Source organism: Uloborus diversus, chromosome 4 (genome assembly GCF_026930045.1).
Source record: "Uloborus diversus isolate 005 chromosome 4, Udiv.v.3.1, whole genome shotgun sequence".
Lineage (NCBI taxonomy): Eukaryota > Metazoa > Arthropoda > Arachnida > Araneae > Uloboridae > Uloborus > Uloborus diversus.
This window is the reverse complement of record NC_072734.1, coordinates 83,430,506-83,443,614: the sequence shown is the minus strand read 5'-3', so window position 1 is coordinate 83,443,614 and position 13,109 is coordinate 83,430,506. Positions and strand designations below refer to the sequence as shown.

The 13,109-nt window shown below is 36.7% G+C and overlaps 1 protein-coding gene across 2 annotated transcripts in view; it reads left to right on the top strand.

Annotated features, from left to right (window-relative positions):
* The window catches only part of LOC129221570 (guanylate cyclase 32E-like), a 556,299-nt gene extending 543,190 nt beyond the window's left edge, over positions 1-13,109 (top strand). For both annotated transcript variants that reach the window (XM_054856073.1, XM_054856072.1), the window contains exons 20-23: positions 3,814-4,057; positions 4,653-4,751; positions 10,739-10,830; positions 12,231-13,109. In XM_054856073.1, coding sequence (XP_054712048.1) covers positions 3,814-4,057; positions 4,653-4,751; positions 10,739-10,830; positions 12,231-12,548 — 753 coding nt within the window. In that variant the 3' untranslated portion in view covers positions 12,549-13,109. The remainder of the gene's footprint in view (positions 1-3,813; positions 4,058-4,652; positions 4,752-10,738; positions 10,831-12,230) is intronic.

Below are 13,109 nucleotides of genomic sequence, written 5' to 3'. Positions count from 1 at the left end.
CTTTCAAATGACTGACCTGATTGAAACAGTCAAAAAACAATGGAAGCAAGAAAGTTATGTCAAAAAAGCACATTTCCTTTAGATTCCTCTCTTTAAAATAACCAAGAAAGCTTTTTAAATAGGCTAGTATTTATTTTGTGTCATTAAAAAGTATAATCACAATCCACAAAACAATTCCTCTTCCCTCATGCTATTACTTATAAGTGTAATATTTTCTTTTTCGCTTTCTATAACCGACCTACATAATATTGAAGTTAAGACCAATAATAAATATATCTCATTAAATCCTGTCTCAATTTCTTGAGAAACTGAATTGATCAGTTTATTCAAAATATTGATTTAATATTTTGACTGAAACTTCATCTGGGTTTTGTCACCTCTTCATTGGCATACATTAAAAACTGTTACGAAAAGTTCTGTCACAAAGTTCCACACCTGGTTCAAGTATGCATTAATGCGAAAATTACTAAGAGTTTCAATTGTCAATTCAAGAATTAAGATTAGCGAATTAAAATTTTTATTATAGAGTATAGCATTTATCAAAAAAGCGCTCCGCAGTATAAATAAAGTAAACAAAAAATTCAGACAAAGGCATACATATTAAAATGACATCAAATTTTTTATCAATGAAAAGGTCGCTTTCCAGTAATTCTTCCAGGAGGCTTTTATAACTCTTGAAGACCAGCTTGTGTCACTCAGAGATTGTCAAATAAAGAGCCTCAAGATACATTTGTTGATGTGAAAGTATTTTTTGATGTGAGATGTTTTTCAAAAATAGCATATCTTTACAAAAAGTTCCCATGAAAGCATATGATACACCGAGTTGCTAAAATGTTTTCTAGTACATGGCGTCAATGAACACTTACTAGCTGAACATTAAGTTATAATATGAGCATAAAAATTTATGTAAAATGACATGGAGTTTACTCGTAAAAATTGCACAGACTCTACACTGTACGGGTATCTCATACAAGATGCTCCATCATAACATAGATTACTCAATTTTGAAATATTTAACCCATATGAAGAGATTACTTTTTTAGTTAAGGCAAACACTTATCCTCCATCAGTTTTTTCTGTTCTGAAAATTCAGGCAAATGATTTTCTAAGTTATCTAAATTGAATTTTACCATTTTATATTATTCTTAGTGAAAAATTTGGGGGTGCAACCGCCCCCTCTCGCACCCCCTATTTGCCGCCCCTGCTTGGGACCCTCCGGTCACAATTCCGACGCCTTACCGATCACCCCCCCCCCCCCCACCGCGGCCCTTAATATACCAGACAGCCCAGTTATCACATCCAGAGACTGCAGTTTTGTCCTTGTTACGGATTCACCAGTCTAGAATAGTGAATACCCGAAAGGAGGCAGATGTCATCTTATTGAAGATGAGATTGCTAACAAACTGGTAGATAAAATAAATTTATCTCACAAGCGAGCGGCCGCAACATGGCGCGTTTCGACTCATGAATCCAGATTAATGAATCCTAAAAATAAGGAAACTGCAGTCTCTGGACGTGATAACCGGGAGGGCCGGTATATTGCATGTAGTTCTGCCTTAGCCCTGGCTTAGGGGCGGTAACTTACTACGAAATATCCAATCTTTGCCTTCAATTTGCAAGTCGAACCACACCATGCTGCTGAAGCTCGTTGATAAGATAAATTTACTTTATCTACCAGTTTGTTGGCAATCTCAGCTTCAATGAGATGACATCTCACTGAAACGGTTATTTGCAAATCCAGACTGATGAGTTCTAAAAACTTAAGTCTCTGGATATGATAACCAGACTGCCTGATATGATTCATGTAAAAAGAGATGCTTGCTAATATTTGAAGGAAAAAAAGCTACATACAGGGTGCGGAGAAAGTTCCCACAATTTTGTTTAAAACGTTTTTTTAGCGTTAAAATCCTATGTTGACTATTTATTTGGCACATATTGTGTATAAGCATTAAAAGTATTTGAGGTTTAATCAGTTCTTTGTTAGTTCATTGAGTTAGTGAGCTATGAATCGTGAAAATGTACGTGTTACTCTCGTTGGATTACACAAGAAGGGAATGAAAACAACCGATATTATTCGAACGACTGGATTCAAGAGTAAAACAGTCTATGACGCTGTGAAACGCTACAAGGAGACTGGAGAGACTGCCGACCGTCCACGGAGTGGTCGTCCAACCACTACAACGACTCCAGCGAATGTGCAGAAGATCCGCTGTCGCATCCGTCGCAATCCAGAGCCACTCAATGCGAAAGATGGCCAAAGAACTGGAGATCAGCGAAAAAAGCGTCCGAACCATTGTGAAAAACAAGTTGGGACTTCGTTCTTATAAGATCAATCACTTCCTCAATGATACAATGAAGTAGAAAAGATTGATAAAAGCTCGACGGATGCTTCGCTTGACCGCTGGTGCTCGCCTTTCGAAGGTTCTCTTTACCGATGAGAAGATCTTCACCATCGAGTCCACACGTAACCGTCAAAATCATCGCCAACTGCTTAAGAAGGGTCAGAAGAAGACCGTTGCTGCAAAAATCATTGGACACAGTCACTTTCCAGGCTCCGTAATGGTCTTGGCTGGCATTTGTGCCACTGGGAAGACGCCGCTTGTTTTCATTGACAGAAACGTCAAAATTAATGCTGCGAGCTATCAGCAGCGGGTTCTATGCAATGTACTGCGGCCATGGGCAACAGAACACTTTGACCAAGATGGATTCACACTCCAACAAGACTGGGCTCCTGCGCATTCGGCCCGATCGACGATTGCCATCTGCGAAGATCTGTTTCCAGGTTTTTGGGGCACGGATATTCGCCCCCTAACTCACCGGACCTCAATCCGGTATATTATTCGGTGTAGTCAATCATAGGAAAAAATCTCGGGAAAACGATACGCCACGGTTGACATGCTCAAAACGGCTCTGAGGCGTGCCTGGAATGAGAGAACGATGGATGCGTGTGCGAGCATCGTCGGCAATTTCAGACTGCGACTCCGTAAATGTATTGAAGCCCAAGGAGCCAATTTTGAGGAATTGTTATAATTTTTTTGTTTAATGTTATTAGTATTGTTTCAATAAAGAGTTTTTGTTGCTTTAACTTGTTGATTTGTTGAATTATGTGTTAGTTACAGCCTATTGAAATAGCTAATAAAATTGTGGGAACTTTCTCCGCACCCTATAGATCGCACAAAAATACCCTATTAGGAACTTTTCTCCCCGAATGTCGTAACAATCGTGACTCCAGTAAAAACTATAATCCTAACCACTACTAAACCAAAATGATACTACAACCGGTTCAGAAACCTAATAAGGAGGCCATTTACATTGACCAAAAAGCCGACTCATTGCAGGTCATATAAGAAAAATTCACCATGCAGGGAAATTTTTTACTTACTCCTTAGCAATTGGAAAGCGAAACGGGTGAAATCAATTTTCCCCATTTTCAGATTAACCCTGCGGAAAAGCCGTTTCACTTCCTTTGTAAAAGTGCTAAGAGTTATCGTTGTTTTTTGTTTGGGGCTGTCTACGTGTATGATGTCACACTTGGAGGGGGGAGGTGTGCTCGTGAAATTGTGACGGTTTGGGACAAGGGGGAGTGAGACAGTAGCAGCAAAGAGTGCGACATGACGCTATTCTTTTTTATGAGAACACCTTATAAAAGGTAGCGTGAAATGTGACGAAGGGAGGCGCGGTCATGATAAGTGGGAGAGGGTAAAATGCTCAACAAAGTGTCACATCAGTTATGGGCAGCTCCTTAGTTCTTCATTCTCATAAAAATATCATTTTATTTTAATAATGTGCTGTGCATTTCTCTGTTTCGTTTAGGTAGTAGATCTGCTGAACGACTTATACACTTGCTTCGATTCAATCATCGGCCACTTTGACGTGTACAAAGTGGAAACGATTGGCGACGCTTATATGGTGGTGAGCGGTCTGCCCATCAGGAATGGCAAACGACACGCTGGAGAGATTGCATCGCTTGCCCTCAGGCTGCTAGAGGCCATCCATACCTTCAAAATCAGGCACAGGCCGAGAGAAAGACTCAGTCTCAGAATAGGCATAAACTCGGGTAAGTTTTTGATTTTATAGTGGGGATTCAACAGAAACAAGGAAATCATTGCTAAAAATCAGAATAGTGTTTAGGGGCACTTGCGTGCATCTTTGATACGCGTCTTAATATACACGCGTTTCTCTATAAGACGCGTATCAAGTGAAGCTTTGCAACTACGTGAGTGTTGATAAAGGGCCATAAAGTAAAATGAACACAAAGTTTGAGATTTTGAATAGAAACACTAATTTTTATACCATAAATGAGTTTTTACGAGTAAAAGCAGTTGGGTTACACATTTTATTCCACTGACCAGCAGAGCAAAAGATATTAGCGGAAAACGGTTCAGACACCGCAACCATATAATATAAACTGCTTATTTCATGATCAAAAATCAACGTAAAAGAATAAAATGAAATATCAGTTATATTTTTAAAAAGAAACAAATAAAGCCAAGCACTAATAATACGTCAATTTTAAGTGGTTAAAAGAAAATATTAGGGTTTGGTTAAAGTTATTTATGTTTACGTTTTGGAAAAAAGAATCCTACGGTTACAGGATTTTTTTCAAGGTCAATTTTCATAGCTGTACTAATTAACACTTTGTTGGTTACTAGGTCCATGTGTAGCTGGTGTCGTTGGCCTCAAAATGCCGAGGTACTGTTTGTTTGGAGACACAGTAAACACGGCATCAAGAATGGAATCTAGTGGAGAAGGTAAATTTTATTACAGTTAAAAAAAAAAAAAAACTGCGATTGAAATGTTCTTCAGCTGTTCACAAAATGAAAATCGAATTTTTCGATAGCTTATCGAACTTTTGTTCTTTGTGAAATTTGCACGTATGATGTATCAATAGAGATGCACGCTCTGAAAATGCACGGTTTTTCACCAGAAGGCAAAATGATTCTTCGTGTAAAAATAATCTCATCAAAAACAACCCTGTTGTAAAAATTTCCCCGCCAAGAAAACCTTTAACTTTTCCGCTCAAAAAAGAAAACCTGCATCCTAAACCCAAAAACCCTCAGCCATAAAAAGTTTGCCCGCCAAGTATCTGCCAAACTATCATCCTCCCTCTTCTCCTTTTTCATCACAGCTACTTCCATTAGAACCTCCTCCCACCTTCAACTCCTCAGAAATATGGATAGATCTTTTAAATTGTTTATCTTGTTTGGCGAGAAGCTTTTTGCTCACCAAGCAACCACTTCACTTTGAAAAGCTTCCCGCCACACAAGATAAACAATTTAAAAGATCTATCCATATTTCTGAGGAGTTGAAGATGGGATGAGGTTCTAATGGAAGTAGCTGTGATGAAAAAGGAGAAAAGGGAGGATGATAGTTTGGCAGATATTTGGCGGGCAAACTTTTTATGGCTGAGGGTTTTTGGGTTTAGGATGCAGGTTTTCTTTTTTGTGCGGAGAAGTTAAAGGTTTTCTTCGCGTGGAAATTTTTACAACAGGGTTGTTTTTGATGAGATATCACATCTTTTTGCATTGATATTATTACTTTGTCTGTATTTTTAGAACTGAGAACTTTAAGTCATAAATTTCTCAATGGAAACAACGCTGTTTTGTGTTTTTAAGGAACAATAATGGCTAGCCTAATTTTACGTCAAGTTATTTTCTGACTATTAAGATTCTATGTTCATTTTGCAAAAATTGGGCGATTTAAATTTTATTGCAATCCTTGTATCCTTTCTGTTACAAAGAAACCTTCTTGGATAATAAAATACTATATTTTAATTATATTGTTTTCGAGTATTTTACATCTTCGCAATAAACTCTATTACAGTTTCTTTATTTGACAGATTATTCAACATTTTCATGAAGGTTTCTTTAAATGTTTTACAGCTTGAGGGCTATTTTAATCTAGCTTTTCACTTTTCGTTTAATTACATTTTTTCTTAATTCGTGGATTATTTTACGTTTTATGGGATAATTTTAATTGTTTGGTGATTTATCTTTTTCTTGATAGAAGTCTTTGTCTTGTTTAATACCTAGTTTTGTTTAAAAGTTCATTTAAAAAACGAAATAACGCATGTTATCACCAAGCGAAAAAAAAAAATAAGCCATTAAATATTTTAAATTTGAATGTGTCAGAAGGTCTATACAACTTTACTCGATGTCAAATCGCAGATGTCCCAAATTTGCCATAGCGAAAGCGCATGTTGCGCGCGGACTAAGCTCATTAAAAGTCTTGCTTAAATTGCAAAAAATTTTTCAGCTAACAAATTACTGCAAAGCACGGATATCCACACACGTATTTCATATATTTTCAATGCATTATGTGTTGTTTGTGAAAAATCCATTAATTTAGAAAATAAGCAAACCAATAAAAAAGTGCTATTTTTCGCTTTCAATTAAAAAGTTATATCTGCCGTATTCATATGCGTACAGTTTCATATAATTTGTCACGTAAAATATTGTAACGGTTTTACCAAATTTCGCGCCGACATTTAAAATTTCTTCCCTCCATAAATACATCAAAAACAGGTAGTAGGAAATTTCGTATCGGCAAAACTTTGGGGGGGGGGGGGGGGGGACAGCATTCTAATCTCATTCATTAATTTGTTTCTCTGCTTAAGTATAAACAAACAACATAGAATCTGAAAACAGAAAGCCCAATGAGCTAAGTCTGCGCGCATGCGCAGTCGCTGTGGCAAATTTGTGATATCCGCGACTTAACGTCTAGTTGCAACTGTTGGATATGTTTTAGTCTTGATTGAATTTCATTTCCTAAGACAACTTTGGAATAACTGTTAGATCTGTTCTAACCTTGCAATTGCAGTCCGAGATAAACAAACCGTATGAGCTGAGAGTAAGTACATAAGAATTTAGGGAAAATTGGTGATTTTCAAACTTCAATTACTCCGGCCCATGATGTCCCTGGGGGTTGAATTTTTGTATATGTACTCAGCGGCCCCCCAAGAATATGTATATCATTAGCGTAGCCCCCCGGGGCGCTGTGATAGAACCCCGGGAAGGTACAATTTGGTGGGTAAAAACGAAGGGGGAAGGGGAGGGGGTCAAATGGCACAAAAGGCACATCAGTAGGGCACAAGGAATGTGTGTGAGAAATTTCAGCTTGATTCCTTTTTTTCGTTTGGGCTGTAGCCCTGTCAAAGAAAACGAAAACTTTTTTGAACAGCAATTTTATAACTTTAATACCTCCTCCCCCTGATGTCCAGGGGATTGTATTTTGGTTTATGGCGTCAGGGGCCACTAGAGATTGAGTGTACCAAAAATCAACTCCGGGGGTCTTCATGGGGCTGAGATACAGAGGGGTGAAAAACCCAAAAAACCCCAACTTGTTCTGTCGTGTAATCTTGTTCTTTGTCGCTTTTATTTTCTTTCGTCTTTGGCGGTGGATTTGCTTCTTTTGGATGCTGACGTTTGGTTTCCTTGGCGAGGCGGGACGCTCCCGTGTCCCGTGATTCTTGGTCGCTTTTATTTTCTTTCGTCTTTGGCGGTTGGATTTGCTTCTTTTGGATGCTGACGTTTGGTTTCCTTGGCGAGGCGGGACGCTCCCACGTCCCCTGATTATAATTGTATGTATGCAAAAAATTAAAAGAACAAACTCCATTGGGCACACCAAGTCTTATTTCTGTACATAAAAAGTTGCTTGTCTAAATAAACAGGAATGTTAAATCTTGCCTTATAACAGATATTATGAAAACTAAATTTGCAGGTATTTTTATTCAGACGCGTAATGCAGCAATCACTTGAGTATCGCCATTTCTTCTTCTTTTTATGCCACAACTATTTTATGTGTTACCCGGCGGGTAGAACTCCCTGTTTAAAAGAAAATATATGTGAATTATTTTTCCGCAACATCATTTTAAACCACCTTCCCCTACTTTAAGCACGTTTCGGTAGCTTCTGGATACTTATGTTAAATTAAATTTTTGTGTTAATTCAACGTCAAAACATGTTGATGGCTCCATTGCAGAAAATGTATCTTTTACAATTTTGTCCTGTAGTGCAGGGCTTCGCAACCGGTGTGCCGCGGCACACTGATGCGCCCCGACAATTAACCCTGTGTGCCGTGGATTTTCGTATTTATACAAAAAGAAAGAACCTTGATGTATTTTATTTTAAAATTACAACCGAATAGCGTTTGTATCGTTCTGTAACTTCTCAATTCACCCTGTCGATCATGTGCAATAAGACATACCCAACAAGGGGAGAGGCGGGATTTGCTGCCCCACCTCTTTTTAACTTCTTGTGGTCCTATTACTTTCAGTTTTTGAAAACGGATTCTAGTTTCCACGAAATCAACTAATTATACAGATTTTTTTCTAAATCGCAAACGGCAGTATCGCCCGTGAAAATAAAGTGAACTGATTAGGTATTTAGATTAATGTTCAAAAAGAGGGGGGAGGAATGTGGAGTAAAGTGAAGTAGCAAAATATATTCAGTTTGCAAAAATATTGTGCAATGAATTTCAAAAAAAAGTGATGCTCCAGTTTTATTTTCATCAATTGTAAACTATAGCGTTAGATCTATTTTTAAACTTATATAAATTTCAAAACTGAAATTTAACATGTGTGATTTTTTAACATCATAATGGGGCAATGATTTCATTGGCTGCTGCGAAACCATGATTAGATTTTTACTATTTCGTTAGACAAGAGAAAAAAATAAAATCATTTTAATTTTGACGCCTTGAATTCAATTTATTTTTTTTTTTTTAGTTTTTTTTTTTTTTTTTTTTTTTTTTTTTTTTTTTGAGCAATCACGATTGCTTATTGCTTTCATTTCACCGTCCTTGGCGTTTGGTTCCTTTTTCAACTTGGACCAGGCACACCAGCACCACTGACCTCTGCATGCGCGGCTCTGAGCACTGCCTCCTGGAATCAGTTTCTCCTGGTCGATGGCGTCCATGTCCTACGCACGCTCATACGCAAGTCTTTACACACATACACATACGTCTACGTGCATGCAAACAGGTCTACACACACGCATACACAAAACTATACACACATAACCGTCCAGGAGGAGGGATAGGCTTGGGGGAACATGAGCCGTTTCTAGAAACAATAGCCCCCAATGAGCAGGGTCCTGTCGCAACTCGTGATTGCGAAAAACATAATTTGAATTCAAAATTTCAGAATTCAAGTTAATTTTCATTTTTTTTTTTTTTTTTTTTTGCAATTACGAATTGTGATAGGACCCTACTCGTTGAGTTTCTTGTTTCTACAAAAGGAATGGAATGGAAATGGAGAAGAGAATCGCACCCGTCATATTATGACTGGTGATTTTCTAGAATAGGTAACACCAGGCACATCTATAATAAACGAAATGGTGGTTAGGATGTGGTATTAAAAAAACATTTTATGACCGATATCCACCAGTACACCTACCATAAAGAGAAGTTACTGCGTATAACGTAATGTATTTTCATTTCTCATCAGCCTTAAATGATGGAAGTAAATAATCTGGAAATTTTGTATTTAGGTGAAGTGTAGCTGCTTAAATTCATCTATATTTTCCTGAAAAAACATAATTTTACACAAAAAACCCCTTTTTTTAATGCAAAGTCTGCATGAGCTAAACCCTGCAAAAAGTATGAATAAAATCATACCGCAGACAATTTGTAACTATGGCGACGAAAATGTCGCTAAATAAATAAATATTAAAAGCAACCGTCTCCATGGTAATCTGAAAAATCAGAGCAACATCAACTTTAGTAAAGTGAGGATAGTAAACAATTCGTAATTGCTCAAAAATTATCTAGTAAAAAGCGGGTCAAATCGTTCATGACTCTTCTACTTAAGTTAACGAAGAAAAAAAAAAGAAAGAAACAAAGAGGTGAGAAAAATACTCTCGTGGAAAATAGGTTAAGAATGAACCTATTGCAGTTGCAATATTCTGTTTCCTTCCTTCATCGACATATATTTACCATTTGCGTTTACCATTCTGTAAGCAAAGTTGACAGTGATTAATACGAAAACAGCTAAAACCCTATCCAACTTCTTTTCAAAAGAAATTTCCATGCTATTTCAAATTGAAAATGTATTTGCCAATATCTTTCTAAAATTTTCCAAAAATTGGGACCGACTTGAAACTTTTCAGAATTCATTTCCAAACCGTGAAAAAAAAGTGCGATAGTTATAACATTCTTCATCATTTCATCTCGTCAAAAACGAGTTTACCGACGAAATCTTTAGAATGTTTTATTTCGAGTCATTTATATTTTTGATCATCGAATATCGTTCAGAGGTCACGTGGGAGTTCAAATGAGCAAGATCTCATTCGCTTTATTGCTTTTCAAGAAAAAGAATTTTATTTTAAGATGAGAAGTGCTCTATGATATCAAATAAAATCGAAAAGTTTTCTGGAAATAAATGTTTGTTCAATAGATTGAACTTTAGAATGGCAGAATGGCACAGAAAACAGAAATTATTTCTTCCACTCCGATAAAGAATTCAAGCAAAATTACGTTTTCCGTTTAACACTCTAAAATGTTTTGTGAAGTTTTAGAATGTGCCATTTATATTTTATTTCGTGTATGTAGAAGGAACCTAGAACAAAGTAAAAGCAACCATTAAAGAAAATGAATTTTATCGGATAAGTTGTTCTGTTTTGATTTTCGTTGATCCAAGTTTGCATTTTGTCAAAATGTTGTAAAGAAAATGACGACCATTTGTACGATTAATATAATCGCTGCGAGACGACAAAAATTCACTTTTTTTTTCCATTTCTAGCCATGAAGATTCATGTCAGTGAAGCATGTAAGCAGATTCTAGATAAAATAGGTGGATATGTCTTGCAAGAGAGAGGACTAATCCAAATCAAAGTAAGGGAATTAAATTTATTATTTTTAACGGATATTTACAGATGCATTTAGTCGTATTATAAAATGTATTTATAACTGAAAAATATGTGTTAGAAGTAAGGTTACATTCGACACTTACCTGTTCAATGGTACCATGAAACCAAAGACGCCAATAGATCGAGACTAGAGGAAGCCAAATTCTATTAACTTATTACTGATTTTGTCTAAGAAATAGCTTTGTTATTATTATTAAAGCATCTTTTATTTGTTTAAGTTAACTTTCTCGCCGTTTGACCTTCATAAAATTTTAGGTCAAGTTGTAACCGATATTGGCGTTAATACGCAATTTCGTTCATCAAAAGCTACTACTATGACTCAAATTGTGTTTCTTGTGTTGTGTTCTCTTGTATTTGTATCGATATTTCATACTTAATAATGGTGCCAATGTTCGTAAAGTTGGCAACATTATCAAAAAAAAAAAGGAGGTCCAAACACGTGGGCAGTATACAGGTAACTTTAAAAAAAACGGTTCTTTTCTTCAGTTGTGAAAACCTTACTCAGATAATAAGTTTTCAAGACAATCATAAAAGGAGGACTACAACATTGCCATTGGTCTGTATTAAAACGTGGATTTAAGCTGAAAATCAAGACTTTTTTCCGTTTAACATTTTGAATGTTGATATGAGTAATCATTGTAAATTGATCTATTTCCATGTCTAGAAATGCAATTTATTCATAAAATAACACAAAATTGACTATGATTTAGTTTCAATAATATGAAGGAAAAAAATCCCTTTTTAGTGGAGTCCGCTCTAACGTTTGTGCTATCGTTAGAGACTAAACCGTACTAATTTTACTTTTCAATTCTAAAACTATGTTCTGAGCAAGGAGACGGAGTCGTGGAGTCGAAGGTGCAAAATTCCAAGAGTTGGAGGCGGGGTTGATAATTTTCCTTATAAGCCCGCAACTCTGCCAATGCTGTCGAAGTCGGAGGCTCTAAAATTCCCAGAGTCGGAGTCAGAGCTGGTGTCGGTCCTTTTCCCTCCAATTTCTCAGACCTGGTTCTGAAGCGCGAGTAAACGAATACTTTTAAATTCAAAAACAGTAATGTTGAATTGATTAAAGATTGAAACATCATCTTGACTCAAAAACAAGTAACGGATTTTTAAAAAGTGTACTTAATTTATTGATTCATTTATCTTTGGTAGAATATGGTTTGACTCTGATAAGTTGACTTCTATTTGTAAAAGTAGGGTGATAACAACCGGCTAGCGTTGCCGATAACGAATATTGGCGTTGCGCCAATCAGAATTCTGACACCCAACCCTATGGGTTCATTCAAATTTAATCATCTTTTTATCAGAACCAGACATTACTTTATCTTTCAATCGATATTTGAACTAAATCTTTTTACCATTTAGGGAAAAGGAGAAATGCGGACATACTGGCTTATCGGAAAGCAATGCTCTAACGAAAGCAGCGCCACCTTTCAACCAAGGGCCTCCCCAAGTCCACCAATCTCTGTGAGCTGGCTCTCCAGAGACACTTCTTTCCTGAGCGATTTTGAAGACGGCTTCCCATCCCACCTCGGCACACCGACGCGAAACGAAAGCTGTCTCAGTTTGTTCCAAGGGTGCAAAAGGAACGCAGAAAATACCATTCGCGGAGTGAATGGATACCGTTCGGCCCCGGTCATAAGTTTTGACGAATTCTTCAGCCCTACCGACTGTATATTGTGATTTGTAAAGTAAGAACGTTGTCAGAAGTAAGCGTTTACCTTTGTGCAGAAGCTAGATGTGAGAAAACAAGATTATGACCCACAAAATTGCAAAAAAAAAGTTGTGCTTGCAAACTTACTGTCTTTGCGCAGAGATAATAACATTAGGTGTGAAAATTACACCAATACGAGTACAGCCCAATCAAGAAATAGAGAAAACTACAAAAAAATTTCTTGAACAAAAAATAAATAAAACACCAATTCGTACTTAATAATAAACTAATTGTACCCACACGGCTTTACCCGTAGTAGAACATTAAAAGGCCATTTGATTCTCATGTATATTTACAAATACAGTAAACTCTCGATTATCAGCGGGTTAGGATGGCATGGTAACCGCGGATAAGCGAAACCGCTGATAATCCGAAATATAGGCAAAAATCGATACCGGTGTATGCAATAGCTAAAAAATAGGAATAAAACTACAGAAACGTTATAGCTACAAACACTACACATACAGAAAAGTTTTAGCTAAAATCAATAACATTGATTGTAAAAAATATAGGAAAAAGCTAAAAACAAA